This window comes from Solea solea, chromosome 2, assembly GCF_958295425.1.
Source record: "Solea solea chromosome 2, fSolSol10.1, whole genome shotgun sequence".
In the NCBI taxonomy this organism is placed as follows: Eukaryota; Metazoa; Chordata; class Actinopteri; order Pleuronectiformes; family Soleidae; genus Solea; species Solea solea.
In genome coordinates, this window is record NC_081135.1 from 33,417,967 (window position 1) to 33,434,565 (window position 16,599).

Sequence of the window (16,599 nt, forward strand, 5' to 3'; positions counted from 1 at the left end):
TGTTTGGCCCACTCTGACAGAGAGAGAGATGAAATAATCACTGGCATCTGTTTATTTTTAAAGCTCTTAGTGGAAAATTACATCCTTTTGTTACACAGAAACTCTGGTGCTCCTTCAACTCCATCTAATGACTTGTTAGTCCTTCATGTTCCTGGTGCCAGGACTAAACTTGAGTGTTATTAGTGCAACAATATTTTGGAATCTCCCGCAGCATGACACTGTATGATGTCTTTTGCATGTGTTGTTTTGTATCACTGTGTTTGCTCGATGTCTTCGTTCATCCTTGGCGTGTCGACCTCTGATGATTCCTGTTTTTTCAGTTAATGGGTTAATCCATAATGCCAATATCTGAGAATATATTTGAAATCCAATATCTGCCGACACCGATATTATTGATAAGCAGATGATGCATTTGCTGGATTTTTACAAAATTCGATTAAAGCAGTCAGAGTCAGGGATTGAACCACTGACCTCCCTGTGGGAGAACTCCATCTAGTAGTCACTTCTCTTTAGAATTGACCACTAGATGGAGCCAGAAACCAGGGGAAGAGATTGTCAGTGAGCGTGCTGCATGTGTCTTTGAGAATCACTGTTCGTGACTGCACTGTGGTCTGCACTGTGGTCTATGGTCTTTCGGTTTTTCTACCCATTAACCGACCACATGTGTCGCCTCAGGTGAAGACATGGCGGATGAACATGTTCACCATCATCCAGCTGGCGTGCATCGTGGCTCTGTGGGTAGTGAAGTCCACCGTGGCCTCCCTGGCGTTCCCCTTTGTCCTCATCATGACGGTGCCGCTGCGGCGCCTCGTCCTCTCCAGGATCTTTCAGGAGCGTGAGCTCCAGGCGGTGAGTTGGCCAGCGGAGGCCTTCCATGGCCGCTTGAGCCGGTGCCACGATCATGTGATCCCGCAAACTCTCAATGAACTCACTTTACGAGCACATTTAATATTAGATGGATGCTGGCGTGTTTTTGTAGCTGCCTAACACTAACATTTCTTCGAGAAAATCCAGAAGTGAACTTGACTTTTGACATTCCTCGTGATTTTCTGTGTGATCATGGACAGCTTCCCTCGTCCAAATACTTTTTAAAATCATATTCAAATATTACTTTTGCCGTGGGATCTAAGCAGAAGATGATGAAGCCGATTCATGTTTTTTCGTTTAATCCGTTTAAACCCACACGTGTCATCGCCGTTCTATTTCCAAAATGTTCAGTTTTTCAGGAGCTAGAATAAACAGCCCCGCTGTCAGCTTGACCACCGTGTGCCGTGTGTTCATCCAAAGGTCAAAGCACAGCGGAATTGCCTTCAAATGAAATCAAACTGGAACGTTCCTGAAGTTGGAACACTGTGATGTCAGATCCGTGAACCATTTGACCCTCACTCTGAAGCAAACAAGTTAACCCATGTTAAGTTGCAAACACGGTTGTGTTTTAATTCCTTCCCTCTCACGTTGACACACAAAATAGTCACGTGGATTGACAAGAAAAAACATCAGTGCTGTAAAGTGTCACAGATGCTTGAAAAGTTAAAAACACCTTTTATTTTTCAAGCTTAAATCATTAAAAAAAAAAAACACCCAAATGCATTCTAGCTCATGCCTTCCTCTGAGTGCAGAGAGGTCAAAGAGTGATCAGATTATAAGCCTCCACAGGTGTGGAGCTCTGAGAAGCATAATTGCATGCAGTATAATCCTTGGCCTCTAGGGGCAGCAATTCACAAATGTGGGGGAAAAAAAACTATCTACAGCACAATAAGCTAAAGAAACAGACATCATATCCAATGTAGAAAAAAAAACAATAACAAAAAACACATGAACGTTGAAATGTAATTATTGAAAATATGTTCAGTCATCAAATCAATACTTAATCTCTTCATTTGGGTACAAGTCAAGATCCACCCTGGAATATTTCAGGATCAGTTCTTCAGAAAGATCCAACATTTTTTATAAAAAATGTAGTCGAGAGACAGAATGACGGATCAAAGGCAGGGCTGGGTATCTGGTGGCCTTCAGGGCATGGATCTGGCCTCTCTTGTGTCTTAACTGGTTTATCTTTGATTGTGAGGGCCCTCGTGAAACTGATCCCCGCGGGTTCAGTGAAAATCTTCTGCAAACTGAACTTTGGACCGCGATAAAGTAGATTTTTTTTGTTGTTGTTGCTTTTGTTTCGGGCTGAGTGGCTCTCTCTGGGCCTCAGTGAGTTTTATTTTCATGTCAAACAGAAGTTGAGCTCTTTAATGACACGTTTTGGAATGTTTTGACTCTTTAGATCAAACTAATTAAAGATCATTTGTCTTTTTTTTTTTTATTTTTTTTTTTTTACAGCTCGACTGTGACGAGGATTCTCCCAACTTCAACGAGGACGGCCGGGATGAGTACAACGAGATCCACATGCTTGTATGAATTTCAAATGGATGCAACAAGCGGGCGCTCTCCATGCCCGAGCTTTGACCAGAGAGAACAGTGGAGTTACCAAAATGGTGTTTGTAACATAGATGAAATTGTTTATTCCACTCTGACTACGCCTGATGTTAGATGTACTGTAGGTGGCCGCGTTGAGTTAGCCTCTGAAGTGAAAGATGGGAAAACACCAAACTCACACAAACACTTAGTCCCACTTTGTGTCCTGTCTATCCCTTTAACTTACTGTGCAGGTTCTGGGCATATGTGCAATGATGATGGTGACCTTTGAACCACAACGCGGCTGAACGAGCCACTGAATGTTAGCACTGAAAGTGGGATATGTAGTCAGTTTCCTCACTTATTGTCAATTCCACTGCCACTGCTCCTTCTGAACAAGAAGTTCAATATTTCTATATGTACAGGCATCGAGTAATAAGCACTTTGGCTTTCATTTCATCTCTAGAGGTCTCGTCGTTCTCTCTGTGTTCCGTGTCGGCAGAGAGTTGTGAGTGCACGTTCTGGCCTGCAGGTCCATTCATAATAACACGAGGCTCGGCGCCAGTTTTGCATTCTACAAACGGACATGTGATACGTACAGAGTTCAGGTTGCTCTTTTATGCTTGGATGACAACATTTTTCGTCAAGTGGACCACAGCGGATTGGCAGATACTTGTCTCCTCCTGAGAGCAGAACCTCGACAGAGACTTTGTTAGGTGTTAGATTCCCAACATACCAGTCCACTGCCCTTAATAGTATGACCTTGGATGTAAAACTACATAGCGAACCTTATTTTTCTACTCTGTCCTACAATATTTATTTCACGCCTATTAGACTAAACGCCGCTGCACCGAATCCTCAGCAATGTTAGGCTACGGATCACTGAATGGGATAATTCCGGTGTTCTGATGTGTGTGTGTGTGTGTGTGTCAGGTATTGATTGACCCACCCCAAAGGCGGACACTTGCTCTCACTGATGACACGACTGTCAGTCAGAGACAGAAGGAGAAATGGGTGTTATCTGATTTAATCTGACTTTAATCTTTGAATTCAAGCCTGTTTTCGATCTACAATTTCTTTAGAATACTTCTCAATCTGTAAACTGCTCACTCTCCTGCACCAAAGAGCCTATAGAGAATCAGCAATTTAGGTATGTGAATCCACTGCTGCCATCTTCAGTGAGTTCAAAGACATCATCTTGTGACTTCTGTTTTTCAAATCCTCCCCCACGAGCAAAAAATGCTAGTTTTAGTGCGAGTGAGTGTCCGGCTCTGGACAAGTCCTCCAGAACTATCCCTTTTAAAGATGCAGTGTGTGGAATTTAGTGGGGTCTATCAATAGAAAATGAATAAATAAGTAAATAAACATATTTATTTAGTGTCCGAACATGCCTTTATATTACACAGGGAGTGAGTCCACTCTAAAGTGACCCCTAGGTGTCACTAAAAACCACACACTGGTCATTTTTTTTAGCTCACAGTGTATTAAGCTCAAATAGAAATAACACTGTGTAGGGTCACGCACTCAAACGAATGAAAATAGTGCTAATTTGTGCATTCTTTGGTCTTTTCTGCGAGACGTTTCTCAGTGATGTGCGCATTTCGGAATAACACAGTTCACAGGAAAAGCATAGAAACTAAGCAAACATAGACATACTAAAATTGCTGGGGAACAGTTGAGTGTTGGCAGAATGTATGAATGACGCATTGTACAGTGAGACTGTGAACTTGGAATTATAATGTACCATCTGTGCTCTGAGGTGTTTTTTTGAAATACCATGAGATAGTTTTCACCTCCTATACTGCGAAGCCATTACAGGACTGAAGCGGTTCTCAGAAACCTCACTCCTGCTGCACAGAAAACATGTTTTGTTAAAAAAGAGCTACTTTGGATTCAGAATGGCTCAAATGTTCATAAGACAGAGACATGGATCTGGTTTTACTGGGACTCTGCTTGATATTGGGTTGATCTGGTGATGTGATGTCCGCCATTGTTGGTTGCACTTTGTCCGACAAAAACATCGGTGGAGAATGACCTTGTCTGGGAGCATCTGCTTGGGCTATAATAATAAAAGTGTTAAAGCTGAATGTCTAAACGTGGGGATATTTCACACTTGGACAGATTAATCAATTAATAAAATAGTTACCGATTAATTACGACTGTTTACACCAACATGAGCGTGGGCATTTACAGGTCGTTTAGTAGTAGAAAGGAGACATATTTCCTCTGATATGGAGCTGAAACACAACAAGAACATTGTAGTATAGATTCTACGGAAGAGAGTTAGGGCCACATGAAAATACAATTTTGGAAACAAAAAAAGTCTCCAAACTTCTGACTTTTGGTATTCTGAGAGAAAATGGGAGAAAAGATTGTCAGAAAAACGTCAGAATTCTGAGATTAAAACCAGATTTTTTTCTTTTTTCTCAGAAATAAAAGTCACAATTCTGACTTTAATCTCAGAATTCAATGTTTTTTTTCAATTTAGTTTCCAATATTTTATAATTCTTAGATTAAAGTCAAACTGTTAGTTAAGTCAGAATTCTGAGAAAAAAACTGGCGAAAAGGTCAAAATTCTGATTTTAATCTGACTTTAATATCAGAGTTCAAGCTGTTTTATATATATATTTTTTTGTTTCCAATATTTTTTAATTCTAAGATTAAAGTCAAACTGTCATTGAAGTCAGTGTTCAGACTTTTTTCGAAGAATTATGTGATTAAAATTCTGAGGGAAAAACCAGCATTTTGAATGTAATCTGATTTTTAATCTGAAAATTTCATAATCCTAGAATTCTGACCTTTTTTAAAATGGATTTTATTTTATTTTTAACATTTTCACGTGTGGCCCTAATCCTCTTCCACAAAGAAAAGATGACAGTATGCTAAAATATCCTCAGTGTTTTATCCCCTTTAATTTCACACATGTATTATTGCATCTGCAGTAGCCAGAAGTGTAAAATCAGTCAGTGAGGAGAAACTGTGTGGCAGCGGAAGTGGTTTCTGTAGATAGTACACAAATAGTTTTCTTTTTTCCTCCATTTAGATGATTTTGTTGATGCTGGCGCGCGACCAAGTGCTTGAAAATAAAGAACAAACTTTGACATTCTAAAAATAAAAGTGTCAGCAGTGTGTTAGGATGTATACAGTTTGTACAGTACAGTGTGTACAGTACAGTATGCCAACCTTGAGATTTATTTTATTTTACATAACCATGTCCTAGATTACAAGCCATACAAGACTTCTGTCTCAGGGGAAACTGACCTTGGATCTGTAAATATTACTTACCAACCCTTTAGTTTGTTGTTTTTTTGTTTTGTTTTCCTGTGTGCGCGTGTGTGTGTGTGTGTGTGTGTGTGTGTGTACATAAAGCGGTCAAGGCAATCCAACACTTGCTGTGTATCATAAAATATGTGGCAGACATTCCTGGTTGTAGAAAAGAAAAAAAGAATAATGTGTTTACTCTAGTGAAGTGACATGGAATTTAAACTGACCGAGCCCCGCCCCCCTCCCCTTCAGGCGTCCACTTGAAGCTTGACTTTGATGTGAAGCATACACCTGCCGGAGTCTGCGTCTCGTTCTGGCGGCGCGGGGCAGTAACGAGTCGCCGAATGTGCTTCGCATTAGTGGCCGCGAAGCACTTTCATTTGAAAACAGCCTGCGTTGTTAATGGACCTTTTCAACCACGCGTTTATGTGTCCGGTTTTTCCAAAGAGCGGAGGGTGGGGGGGGATTTTTCCTCCATTATATTTGGGCCCCCACTGTGTTCGTGACATTTTAAAGGCACGTGCACTTTCCCCGTCAGATTCGGCAAAGCTGATTCCAATTTATGGAAAGCTACTATAAGTGACCACCAACAATTTTAATTGACCACTTAGGATTTGGATGCTGTGAGTGCTCGTGACGGATCATGTGTAGATGTACAGGAAGTGCACAGGGCCCTTCGTCGGGACTTTAATAAACTGAGGTTTAGGTTTTTATAACGTGAACATTTATTAATTTAGAACATTTCTGTGTCATAGTCTCCCGACCTTGTTTCAAATTTATATTTCACCTCAAACAGGAATTAAGTTTTCTAAAAAAGAATTGTTATTAGCCTTTAAAATCTCACTATGCAGCGTGTAACTATTTGGAAAACCACGTGCTTAGACAAACCTCCAAGAGACATGGACCTGCAAGACATGACCTGTATTTTGGGTAGTTTCTAAAGCCCTTTGTACATGTTTTTGTGCGTAATTTTGAGCCGTTTATTCGCATCACAGTTGACGTACAAAGGACCGAAGGTTTAATAACAATGCACAGTTCTGTTGTGAATTACCATCCATGGAAAAGTAGCACGACATGAATAAAAACATCCAATGTTAAGATAAATAAAAATATGACGGAAAGCTACTGGAAACTATCATAACATTTTGTTATATGATACAAAATTAGCCAGAGGAGTTGCGGCTCGGCATCTGCCATGTAACTCCAGTGGATGGATTTGCCGAGATAAAGGGGTCACAAGGGCCTGATGGGTTTGAATCCAGATGTTTTCAGAGAACACTAGTCTGGTTAAAGCTGTTCAACATGTCCACGTGCTTCTGTTTTCACAAGGATCGGCGTGTTGGAGTAGGCCATAACCCAGACGGAGCTGGCCAGCGTATACATAGCAAAACATCCTTTCAGTATTTCCATTTGTTATTTGACATAATAAAAGGTGCGCTGTGCAGATGCTCGGCCCCGTCTGAAACGCCGGATGTCGGAACACGCGAGGCGAAGAGGGGGGAAAAGCTGTTTTTCTGACCCTCGAAATGTTCTGACTGATGATCTAACGTTTTTTGTCGCCTTTCGGTAGCGGGTCGGACCACCCACTCAATCGGAGGTTCTGTTGTTTTTCAACCTCCCCCTAATTCAGCGTCACCGCTTTGAGCCAAGAAAAATGAAACCTTTAGAGTTTTCTTATATGGAAAATTGCCTAAGGTTTTTTCCACTGTTTAACGAGCCAGATAAAAGGCTTATATTTTCAACATCATGACAATAATGGCTGTATAACTCCATTGTTTCCTATAGCTTTGGTCAACACGTGTACTTTACTGTAAATAAAATACTGCCCTTATAAATGTTATATATTTTATATTATTGTTAATCTGTGACAAATTATGAGGATGCCACAAGTGTTTTTTTATTGTAAGTTTCATACTCATTTAAAAGCACAGTAGGCAAGATTGCTGGGAAAATAACTGATTATTGAATTTCATCTGCAGGTTATTAAATTATTCATGTTTTGAGCTCACGGCCAACATGGACCCCTTTGTTTTTTATGATTCTGTTTACTGTTTTTTTTTTCTTTTAGGTTTCTTTGTGGCTTAAAATGATGTTGCCACTTCAGGAGTAACAATCACTCTACTAAGAGGAGATTGGAAAAAAAATGGGAAAATCCTGCTTATTGTATCCATGAAGCTAAAGTAAGTAAAAATGTCAATATTCATATGGTAAAGCTGCACTTGCCATGATTTGAAACCTCTTTAAAAGCACAGACGGCCATTCTTAAGTCTTGATATGCCATTTAAATGAGTTGTCAGAAACTGTTCAAAGAACTGTAAAATGTTGTCGTTTTTTTTGTCTGGAATAAATATTTATCATGTGTTTGTAAGAACAAACAGAATCCTAATCCTTCAGAATCATTGTTAGTTCTTATAGTGTTCCTTACAAGTGTGTCACGTACACGTCTGTGACGCTGGTGTAAAACAGTGAAGTCAATCGTTAAGGTGGGAGAACAAAAATGTGTTCCAGAGAGTTTAGAAATGTGCCTCAAAGAACTCAGACAGTCAAATGTGATTTTCTGTTTACAGAGTACACAAAGTTTGACATTCAAAAAAGAAGAAACACAAAATGATCAAATGGAAATCAGGTAAACAAATTAGCAATATTGCAGATGAATGGGTGCCACGATATTAGTGAGTTATACTGTACTGTGCTGTACTGTGCTGGTCTATGACTCCATGTAGACCCGGAAATCAACATCCATCCTGAGTGATCTGCTCACAAGTGGACAGTTTAAAAAGTACATTTAAAAAGCTTTGTATTACAAGAATAGGGCTAGTATTTTTGAAAATATTGTGCTTCTCAACCTCAGTTTCCCCTGAGTCGAGAACAATCTTCATTGTTTTCTTTATCACGTGCCCACCAGTGACACTTGGTACTGTTAGCATAACTGTTAGCAAAGATGGCGGACACTGTTTACATTCTGGGAATGAGGTCCCGCCCCCTTACTAGTGCCACAATTTTTCAAAAATACTACCACATTTTACAAACATAGCCACGGACTGTTAAAATGTTCATAGTCTTCCCGTTTGGAAAGTGAAGCCCAGGAAGTTGTTCCAAAGTAACAGTTAGCCACCAGGGGGCAACGCCACTGGTTGCAAAAAGACAACCCCTTAGACATTCAATGGATGTCTAAGGGAAACATTCAATGGATGTCTAAGGGAAAGGAACTCGGTAAAAAATTTCATGAGTAGTTAACGGTCTCCGTGGCTAGTTTCAGGTGTTCTTCAGTAGAACACAATGCCGATTTTGTCGAGACCTCTTTTGCAACCAGAACATTTACATGCATGTACAGTCCATTTGTGGTCGGGTGGATGTTAAATAGCAGGTTTAACGTGGGTTTGCATGCATGTAGTTATAATTTAAAGACAAACACAGAACCTTTTCAACTTTCTGAAAGCAAAATACCACAGTGTCAACAACAATTTCTAGCTGTAGTTGACAAAAACACAGAAGAAAGGCATGCAGAGCGTGACAATAATACAAGGTGCTATTAACATGATGGCAGTCATGAGTGGGGGGTCACGGAGCTGTCCACAGAGATAGAAGTACGTCTGATGCACCGGCAGGTAGACGTTGTCTAGCAGAGACCCATGTTGTTTACACCGAGTCTTATCCCTCAGGGTCTCCACGCAAAGTTTCAGATTGTTGTAGATGCTACAGAGGAGACCAGCAATAATAAGAATAAGAATAATAAAAGAAGTTAGATGATCAACAGACAATTGAAGATGTACATGATGTTAATAAAGAAGAGGCTTTTTCTCCCTGGAAGACACCAGCCTCACAATAACCCACTGGTGTTCCACTGCGAGGATTTAAATGTGTTGTGTCTATTGTGTGGCTGGTTCAGTAGGCCGTCTAAAGCAGCATCAATCTCACAAGCATTTTGTCGTGGAGAGGATTTAGGGTGGAATACAGTAACTGAGAGCCTGTTTATACTCGTCATAAGGGCATTGTTTTCATTAACTGATGACTTTTATTTTTAACTGACACTTTGACCTGTGCCACTTGTAACCAGGATATGGGAAAGTATCTGATTTTTCCCACGGTCACCAGCTGCTCTCGGGCGTCCCAAAAACAAAGCTGACACTCACGTGGGGATCGGGCCTTCATTGTGGCAGCTCCCAAAAGCAGGCCTCATCAATTGCTGTCTTAAAAACACATATTTTCTCTTTGGCATTTGACTCAGCGTTAGGGTTAGACTGTGCTGTGTATGTCTCATGTTTTTGTATTGTTTGTGTTTAATCTTTTTAAATAGTTGCTTTATTACTGTACAACAATTGTTGTTTTTTTTTTAAAAAAAAAATGGTTTGGATACAGGTCATTTATCTTTAAAAACAACCATTAAGAGACGCTTAAAATTCACCCTTTCACGGTAGGCCACGGGCAGCTGTCATGATAGCCACTCATCTCCATGCTCTTGTTGAACGCTGACAGGCAGACGTGAACATCGCTCTGAAAGCTGAGCTCGTCACATGGGGGAACATATTTGACAGCCATTCCTGGAGAAAAGGACAAGAAAACAATCATCAATCCCGATCACATTCAAGACACCCAAAAATAGCAATGTCTGTTAGATACTCACTCAGTAAATTAAGCTATAACAGTAAGTTAATCGTCAATATTTGTAATCATTATTGTGTGTTTAAGCAAAACAATATGTGCGACACATATTTATAATTTAGAAGAGTTGGGACATGGTTAGACACAGCTAATATTAGGGTCTCGTCCATCTTCACTCACCTCAGCCAAGTGAGGCCAACCATGCAAACACCAATGCTATTGGTTGAAACTGTGATGTCAATATTGTGTGAAGTCAAAGTTCAGAGGAAGTAAATGTTTTATTTGCCCTCTCACTCACACACACAACCGGAGGTAAAGGTTCACCACATGTGTAGCAAAGTAGCGTTACATGAAAATTTGTTTCTCATTTGGTCTCAATGGACCAAAGAGTGTATAAATATCTCTTGCTGAGAGAACAGGACAAAAGCCAGCGTCTGGTCAGTCGTGGGACAGATATAGCCCAAATATCCTTTTAGACCAACTCCAGATGCAGACAATTTAATAAACATTAAACAGTCATTTGCCGTGGGGTATTAAATGCTAAGCTAACCTAGCAAACTCGAACTGAACTTGTTTTGAGCTTTAGCAAGCCACATAAGTGGATGAGGCTGGAATACAGCTTACCTGTCCAGATGAAAACAAGGGCCAGCAACATTGCAGTCAACGCCATCTGTCAGCAAACAAAATGGTGGTGAAAATTAACTATATGCCAAAGTATACATGTTTATCTTATTCAACATATGACCTTAAACCGCCTAGTGAGTTAAAATTGTTTTACATTTTCTTCTTAAATTTCCACTGAAGTAACTTACCTTTTTGTCACAATTTGGACGACATACTAAACTATGACTTTTTTGTCACATTTTGGGCGACATACTAAACTATGACTTTTTTGTCACATTTTGGACGACATGCTAAACTATGACTTTTTTGTCACATTTTGGGCGACATACTAAACTATGACTTTTTTGTCACATTTTGGACGACATGCTAAACTATGACTTTTTTGTCACATTTTGGACGACATGCTAAACTATGACTTTTTTGTCACATTTTGGACGACATACTAACCTATGACTTTTTTGTCACATTTTGGACGACATGCTAAACTATGACTTTTTTGTCACATTTTGGACGACATGCTAAACTATGACTTTTTTGTCACATTTTGGACGACATGCTAAACTATGACTTTTTTGTCACATTTTGGACGACATACTAAACTATGACTTTTTGGTCACATTTTGGACGACATACTAAACTATGACTTTTTGGTCACATTTTGGACGACATGCTAAACTATGACTTTCTGGTCACATTTTGGACGACATACTAACCTATGACTTTTTGGTCACATTTTGGACGACATACTAACCTATGACTTTTTGGTCACATTTTGGACGACATGCTAAACTATGACTTTTTGGTCACATTTTGGACGACATACTAACCTATGACTTTTTGGTCACATTTTGGACGACATACTAACCTATGACTTTTTTGTTACATTTAGGACGACATACTAACCTATGACTTTTTTGTCACATTTTGAACGACATTCTAACCTATGACTTTTTTGTCACATTTTGGACGACATTCTAACCTATGACTTTTTGGTCACATTTTGGACGACATACTAAACTATGACTTTTTTGTCACATTTTGGACGATATACTAACCTATGACTTTTTGGTCACATTTTGGACGACATACTAACCTATGACTTTTTTGTCACATTTTGGATGAAATACTAACCTATGACTTTTTTGCTACATTTTGGACGACATACTAAACTATGACTTTTTTGTCACATTTTGGACGACATACTAACCTATGACTTTTTGGTCACATTTTGGACGACATGCTAAACTATGACTTTTTTGTCACATTTTGGACGACATACTAACCTATGACTTTTTTGTCACATTTTGGACGACATACTAACCTATGACTTTTTTGTCACATTTTGGACGACATACTAACCTATGACTTTTTTGGTACATTTTGGACGACATACTAACCTATGACTTTTTGGTCACATTTTGGACGACATACTAAACTATGACTTTTTTGTTACATTTTGGACGACATACTAACCTATGACTTTTTTGTCACATTTTGGACGACATTCTAACCTATGACTTTTTGGTCACATTTTGGACGACATTCTAACCTATGACTTTTTGGTCACATTTTGGACGATATACTAACCTATGACTTTTTGGTCACATTTTGGACGACATGCTAAACTATGACTTTTTGTCACATTTTGGACGACATGCTAAACTATGACTTTTTTGTCACATTTTGGACGACATACTAACCTATGACTTTTTTGTCACATTTTGGACGACATACTAAACTATGACTTTTTTGTCACATTTTGGACGACATGCTAAACTATGACTTTTTTGTCACATTTTGGACGACATGCTAAACTATGACTTTTTTGTCACATTTTGGACGACATACTAAACTATGACTTTTTGGTCACATTTTGGACGACATACTAAACTATGACTTTTTGGTCACATTTTGGACGACATGCTAAACTATGACTTTTTGGTCACATTTTGGACGACATACTAACCTATGACTTTTTGGTCACATTTTGGACGACATACTAACCTATGACTTTTTGGTCACATTTTGGACGACATACTAACCTATGACTTTTTGGTCACATTTTGGACGACATACTAACCTATGACTTTTTGGTCACATTTTGGACGACATACTAACCTATGACTTTTTGGTCACATTTTGGATGACATACTAAACTATGACTTTTTTGTCACATTTTGGATGACATACTAACCTATGACCTTTTTGTCACATTTTGGACGACATGCTAACCTATGACTTTTTGGTCACATTTTGGACGACATGCTAAACTATGACTTTTTGGTCACATTTTGGACGACATACTAAACTATGACTTTTTGGTCACATTTTGGACGACATACTAAACTATGACTTTTTTGTTACATTTTGGACGACATACTAACCTATGACTTTTTTGTCACATTTTGGACGACATGCTAAACTATGACTTTTTGGTCACATTTTGGACGACATACTAACCTATGACTTTTTGGTCACATTTTGGACGACATACTAACCTATGACTTTTTGGTCACATTTTGGACGACATACTAACCTATGACTTTTTGGTCACATTTTGGACGACATACTAACCTATGAATTTTTGGTCACATTTTGGATGACATACTAAACTATGACTTTTTTGTCACATTTTGGACGACATACTAACCTATGACCTTTTTGTCACATTTTGGACGACATACTAACCTATGACTTTTTGGTCACATTTTGGACGACATGCTAAACTATGACTTTTTGGTCACATTTTGGACGACATACTAAACTATGACTTTTTGGTCACATTTTGGACGACATACAAAACTATGACTTTTTGGTCACATTTTGGACGACATACAAAACTATGACTTTTTTGTTACATTTTGGACGACATACTAACCTATGACTTTTTGGTCACATTTTGGACGACATACTAACCTATGACTTTTTGGTCACATTTTGGATGACATACTAAACTATGACTTTTTTGTCACATTTTGGACGACATACTAACCTATGACTTTTTTGTCACATTTTGGACGACATACTAACCTATGACTTTTTTGTCACATTTTGGACGACATGCTAAACTATGACTTTTTGGTCACATTTTGTACGACATACTAAACTATGACTTTTTTGTCACATTTTGGACGACATACTAACCTTTGACTTTTTTGTCACATTTTGGACGACATACTAAACTATGACTTTTTTGTCACATTTTGGACGACATACTAACCTATGACTTTTTTGTCACATTTTGGACGACATGCTAAACTATGACTTTTTGGTCACATTTTGTACGACATACTAAACTTTGACTTTTTTGTTACATTTTGGACGACATGCTAACCTATGACTTTTTTGTCACATTTTGGACGACATACTAACCTATGACTTTTTTGTTACATTTAGGACGACATACTAACCTATGACTTTTTTTGTCACATTTTGGACGACATTCTAACCTATGACTTTTTTGTCACATTTTGGACGACATTCTAACCTATGACTTTTTGGTCACATTTTGGATGACATACTAAACTATGACTTTTTTGTCACATTTTGGACGATATACTAACCTATGACTTTTTGGTCACATTTTGGACGACATACTAACCTATGACTTTTTTGTCACATTTTGGATGAAATACTAACCTATGACTTTTTTGCTACATTTTGGACGACATACTAAACTATGACTTTTTTGTCACATTTTGGACGACATACTAACCTATGACTTTTTGGTCACATTTTGGACGACATGCTAAACTATGACTTTTTTGTCACATTTTGGACGACATACTAACCTATGACTTTTTTGGTACATTTTGGACGACATACTAACCTATGACTTTTTTGTCACATTTTGGACGACATACTAACCTATGACTTTTTTGGTACATTTTGGACGACATACTAACCTATGACTTTTTTGTCACATTTTGGACGACATACTAACCTATGACTTTTTTGGTACATTTTGGACGACATACTAACCTATGACTTTTTGGTCACATTTTGGACGACATACTAAACTATGACTTTTTTGTTACATTTTGGACGACATACTAACCTATGACTTTTTTGTCACATTTTGGACGACATTCTAACCTATGACTTTTTGGTCACATTTTGGACGACATTCTAACCTATGACTTTTTGGTCACATTTTGGACGACATACTAACCTATGACTTTTTTGTCACATTTTGGACGACATACTAACCTATGACTTTTTGGTCACATTTTGGACGACATGCTAAACTATGACTTTTTTGTCACATTTTGGACGACATACTAACCTATGACTTTTTTGTCACATTTTGGACGACACGCTAAACTATGACATTTTGGTCACATTTTGGACGACATACTAAACTATGACTATTTGTCACATTTTGGACGATATACAAACCTATGACTTTTTTGCCACATTTTGGACGACACTAAACTATGACTTTTTTGTTACATTTTGGACGACATACTAACCTATGAATTTTTTGTCACATTTTGGACGACGTACTAACCTATGACTTTTTTGCCACATCTTGGACGACTTACTAAACTATGACTTTTTGGTCACATTTTGTACGACATACTAAACCATGACTTTTTTGTAACATTTTGGACGACATACAAACCTATGACTTTTTTGTCACATTTTGGACGACTTACTAAACTATGACTTTTTGGTCACATTTTGGACGACATACTAAACTATGACTTTTTTGTCACATTTTGGACGATATACTAACCTATGACTTTTTGGTCACATTTTGGACGACATACTAACCTATGACTTTTTTGTCACATTTTGGATGACATACTAACCTATGACTTTTTTGCTACATTTTGGACGACATACTAACCTATGACTTTTTTGTCACATTTTGGACGACATACTAACCTATGACTTTTTGGTCACATTTTGGACGACATGCTAAACTATGACTTTTTTGTCACATTTTGGACGACATACTAACCTATGACTTTTTGGTCACATTTTGGATGACATACTAACCTATGACTTTTTTGTCACATTTTGGACGACATACTAACCTATGACTTTTTTGGTACATTTTGGACGACATACTAACCTATGACTTTTTGGTCACATTTTGGACGACATACTAAACCATGACTTTTTTGTTACATTTCGGACGACATACTAACCTATGACTTTTTTGTCACATTTTGGACGACATTCTAACCTATGACTTTTTTGTCACATTTTGGACGACATTCTAACCTATGACTTTTTGGTCACATTTTGGACGACATACTAACCTATGACTTTTTGGTCACATTTTGGACGACATACTAAACTATGACTTTTTTGTCACATTTTGGACGACATACTAACCTATGACTTTTTTGTCACATTTTGGACGACATACTAACCTATGACTTTTTGGTCACATTTTGGACGACATGCTAAACTATGACTTTTTTGTGACATTTTGGACGACATACTAACCTATGACTTTTTTGTCACATTTTGGACGACACGCTAAACTATGACATTTTGGTCACATTTTGGACGACATACTAAACTATGACTTTTTTGTCACATTTTGGACGATATACTAACCTATGACTTTTTTGCCACATTTTGGACGACATGCTAACCTATGACTTTTTGGTCACATTTTGGACGACATACTAAACTATGACTTTTTTGTTACATTTTGGACGACATACTAACCTATGACTTTTTGTCACA

The 16,599-nt window shown here is 38.2% G+C and overlaps 1 protein-coding gene across 3 annotated transcripts in view; it reads left to right on the forward strand.

Moving 5' to 3' along the window:
* Positions 1 to 4,155, forward strand: part of slc4a3 (solute carrier family 4 member 3) — a 36,312-nt gene extending 32,157 nt beyond the window's left edge. For all 3 annotated transcript variants that reach the window (XM_058619186.1, XM_058619195.1, XM_058619204.1), the window contains 2 exons: positions 676 to 849; positions 2,329 to 4,155. In XM_058619186.1, coding sequence (XP_058475169.1) covers positions 676 to 849; positions 2,329 to 2,406 — 252 coding nt within the window. In that variant the 3' untranslated portion in view covers positions 2,407 to 4,155. The remainder of the gene's footprint in view (positions 1 to 675; positions 850 to 2,328) is intronic.
* The last annotated feature ends 12,444 nt before the right edge of the window (positions 4,156 to 16,599 follow it).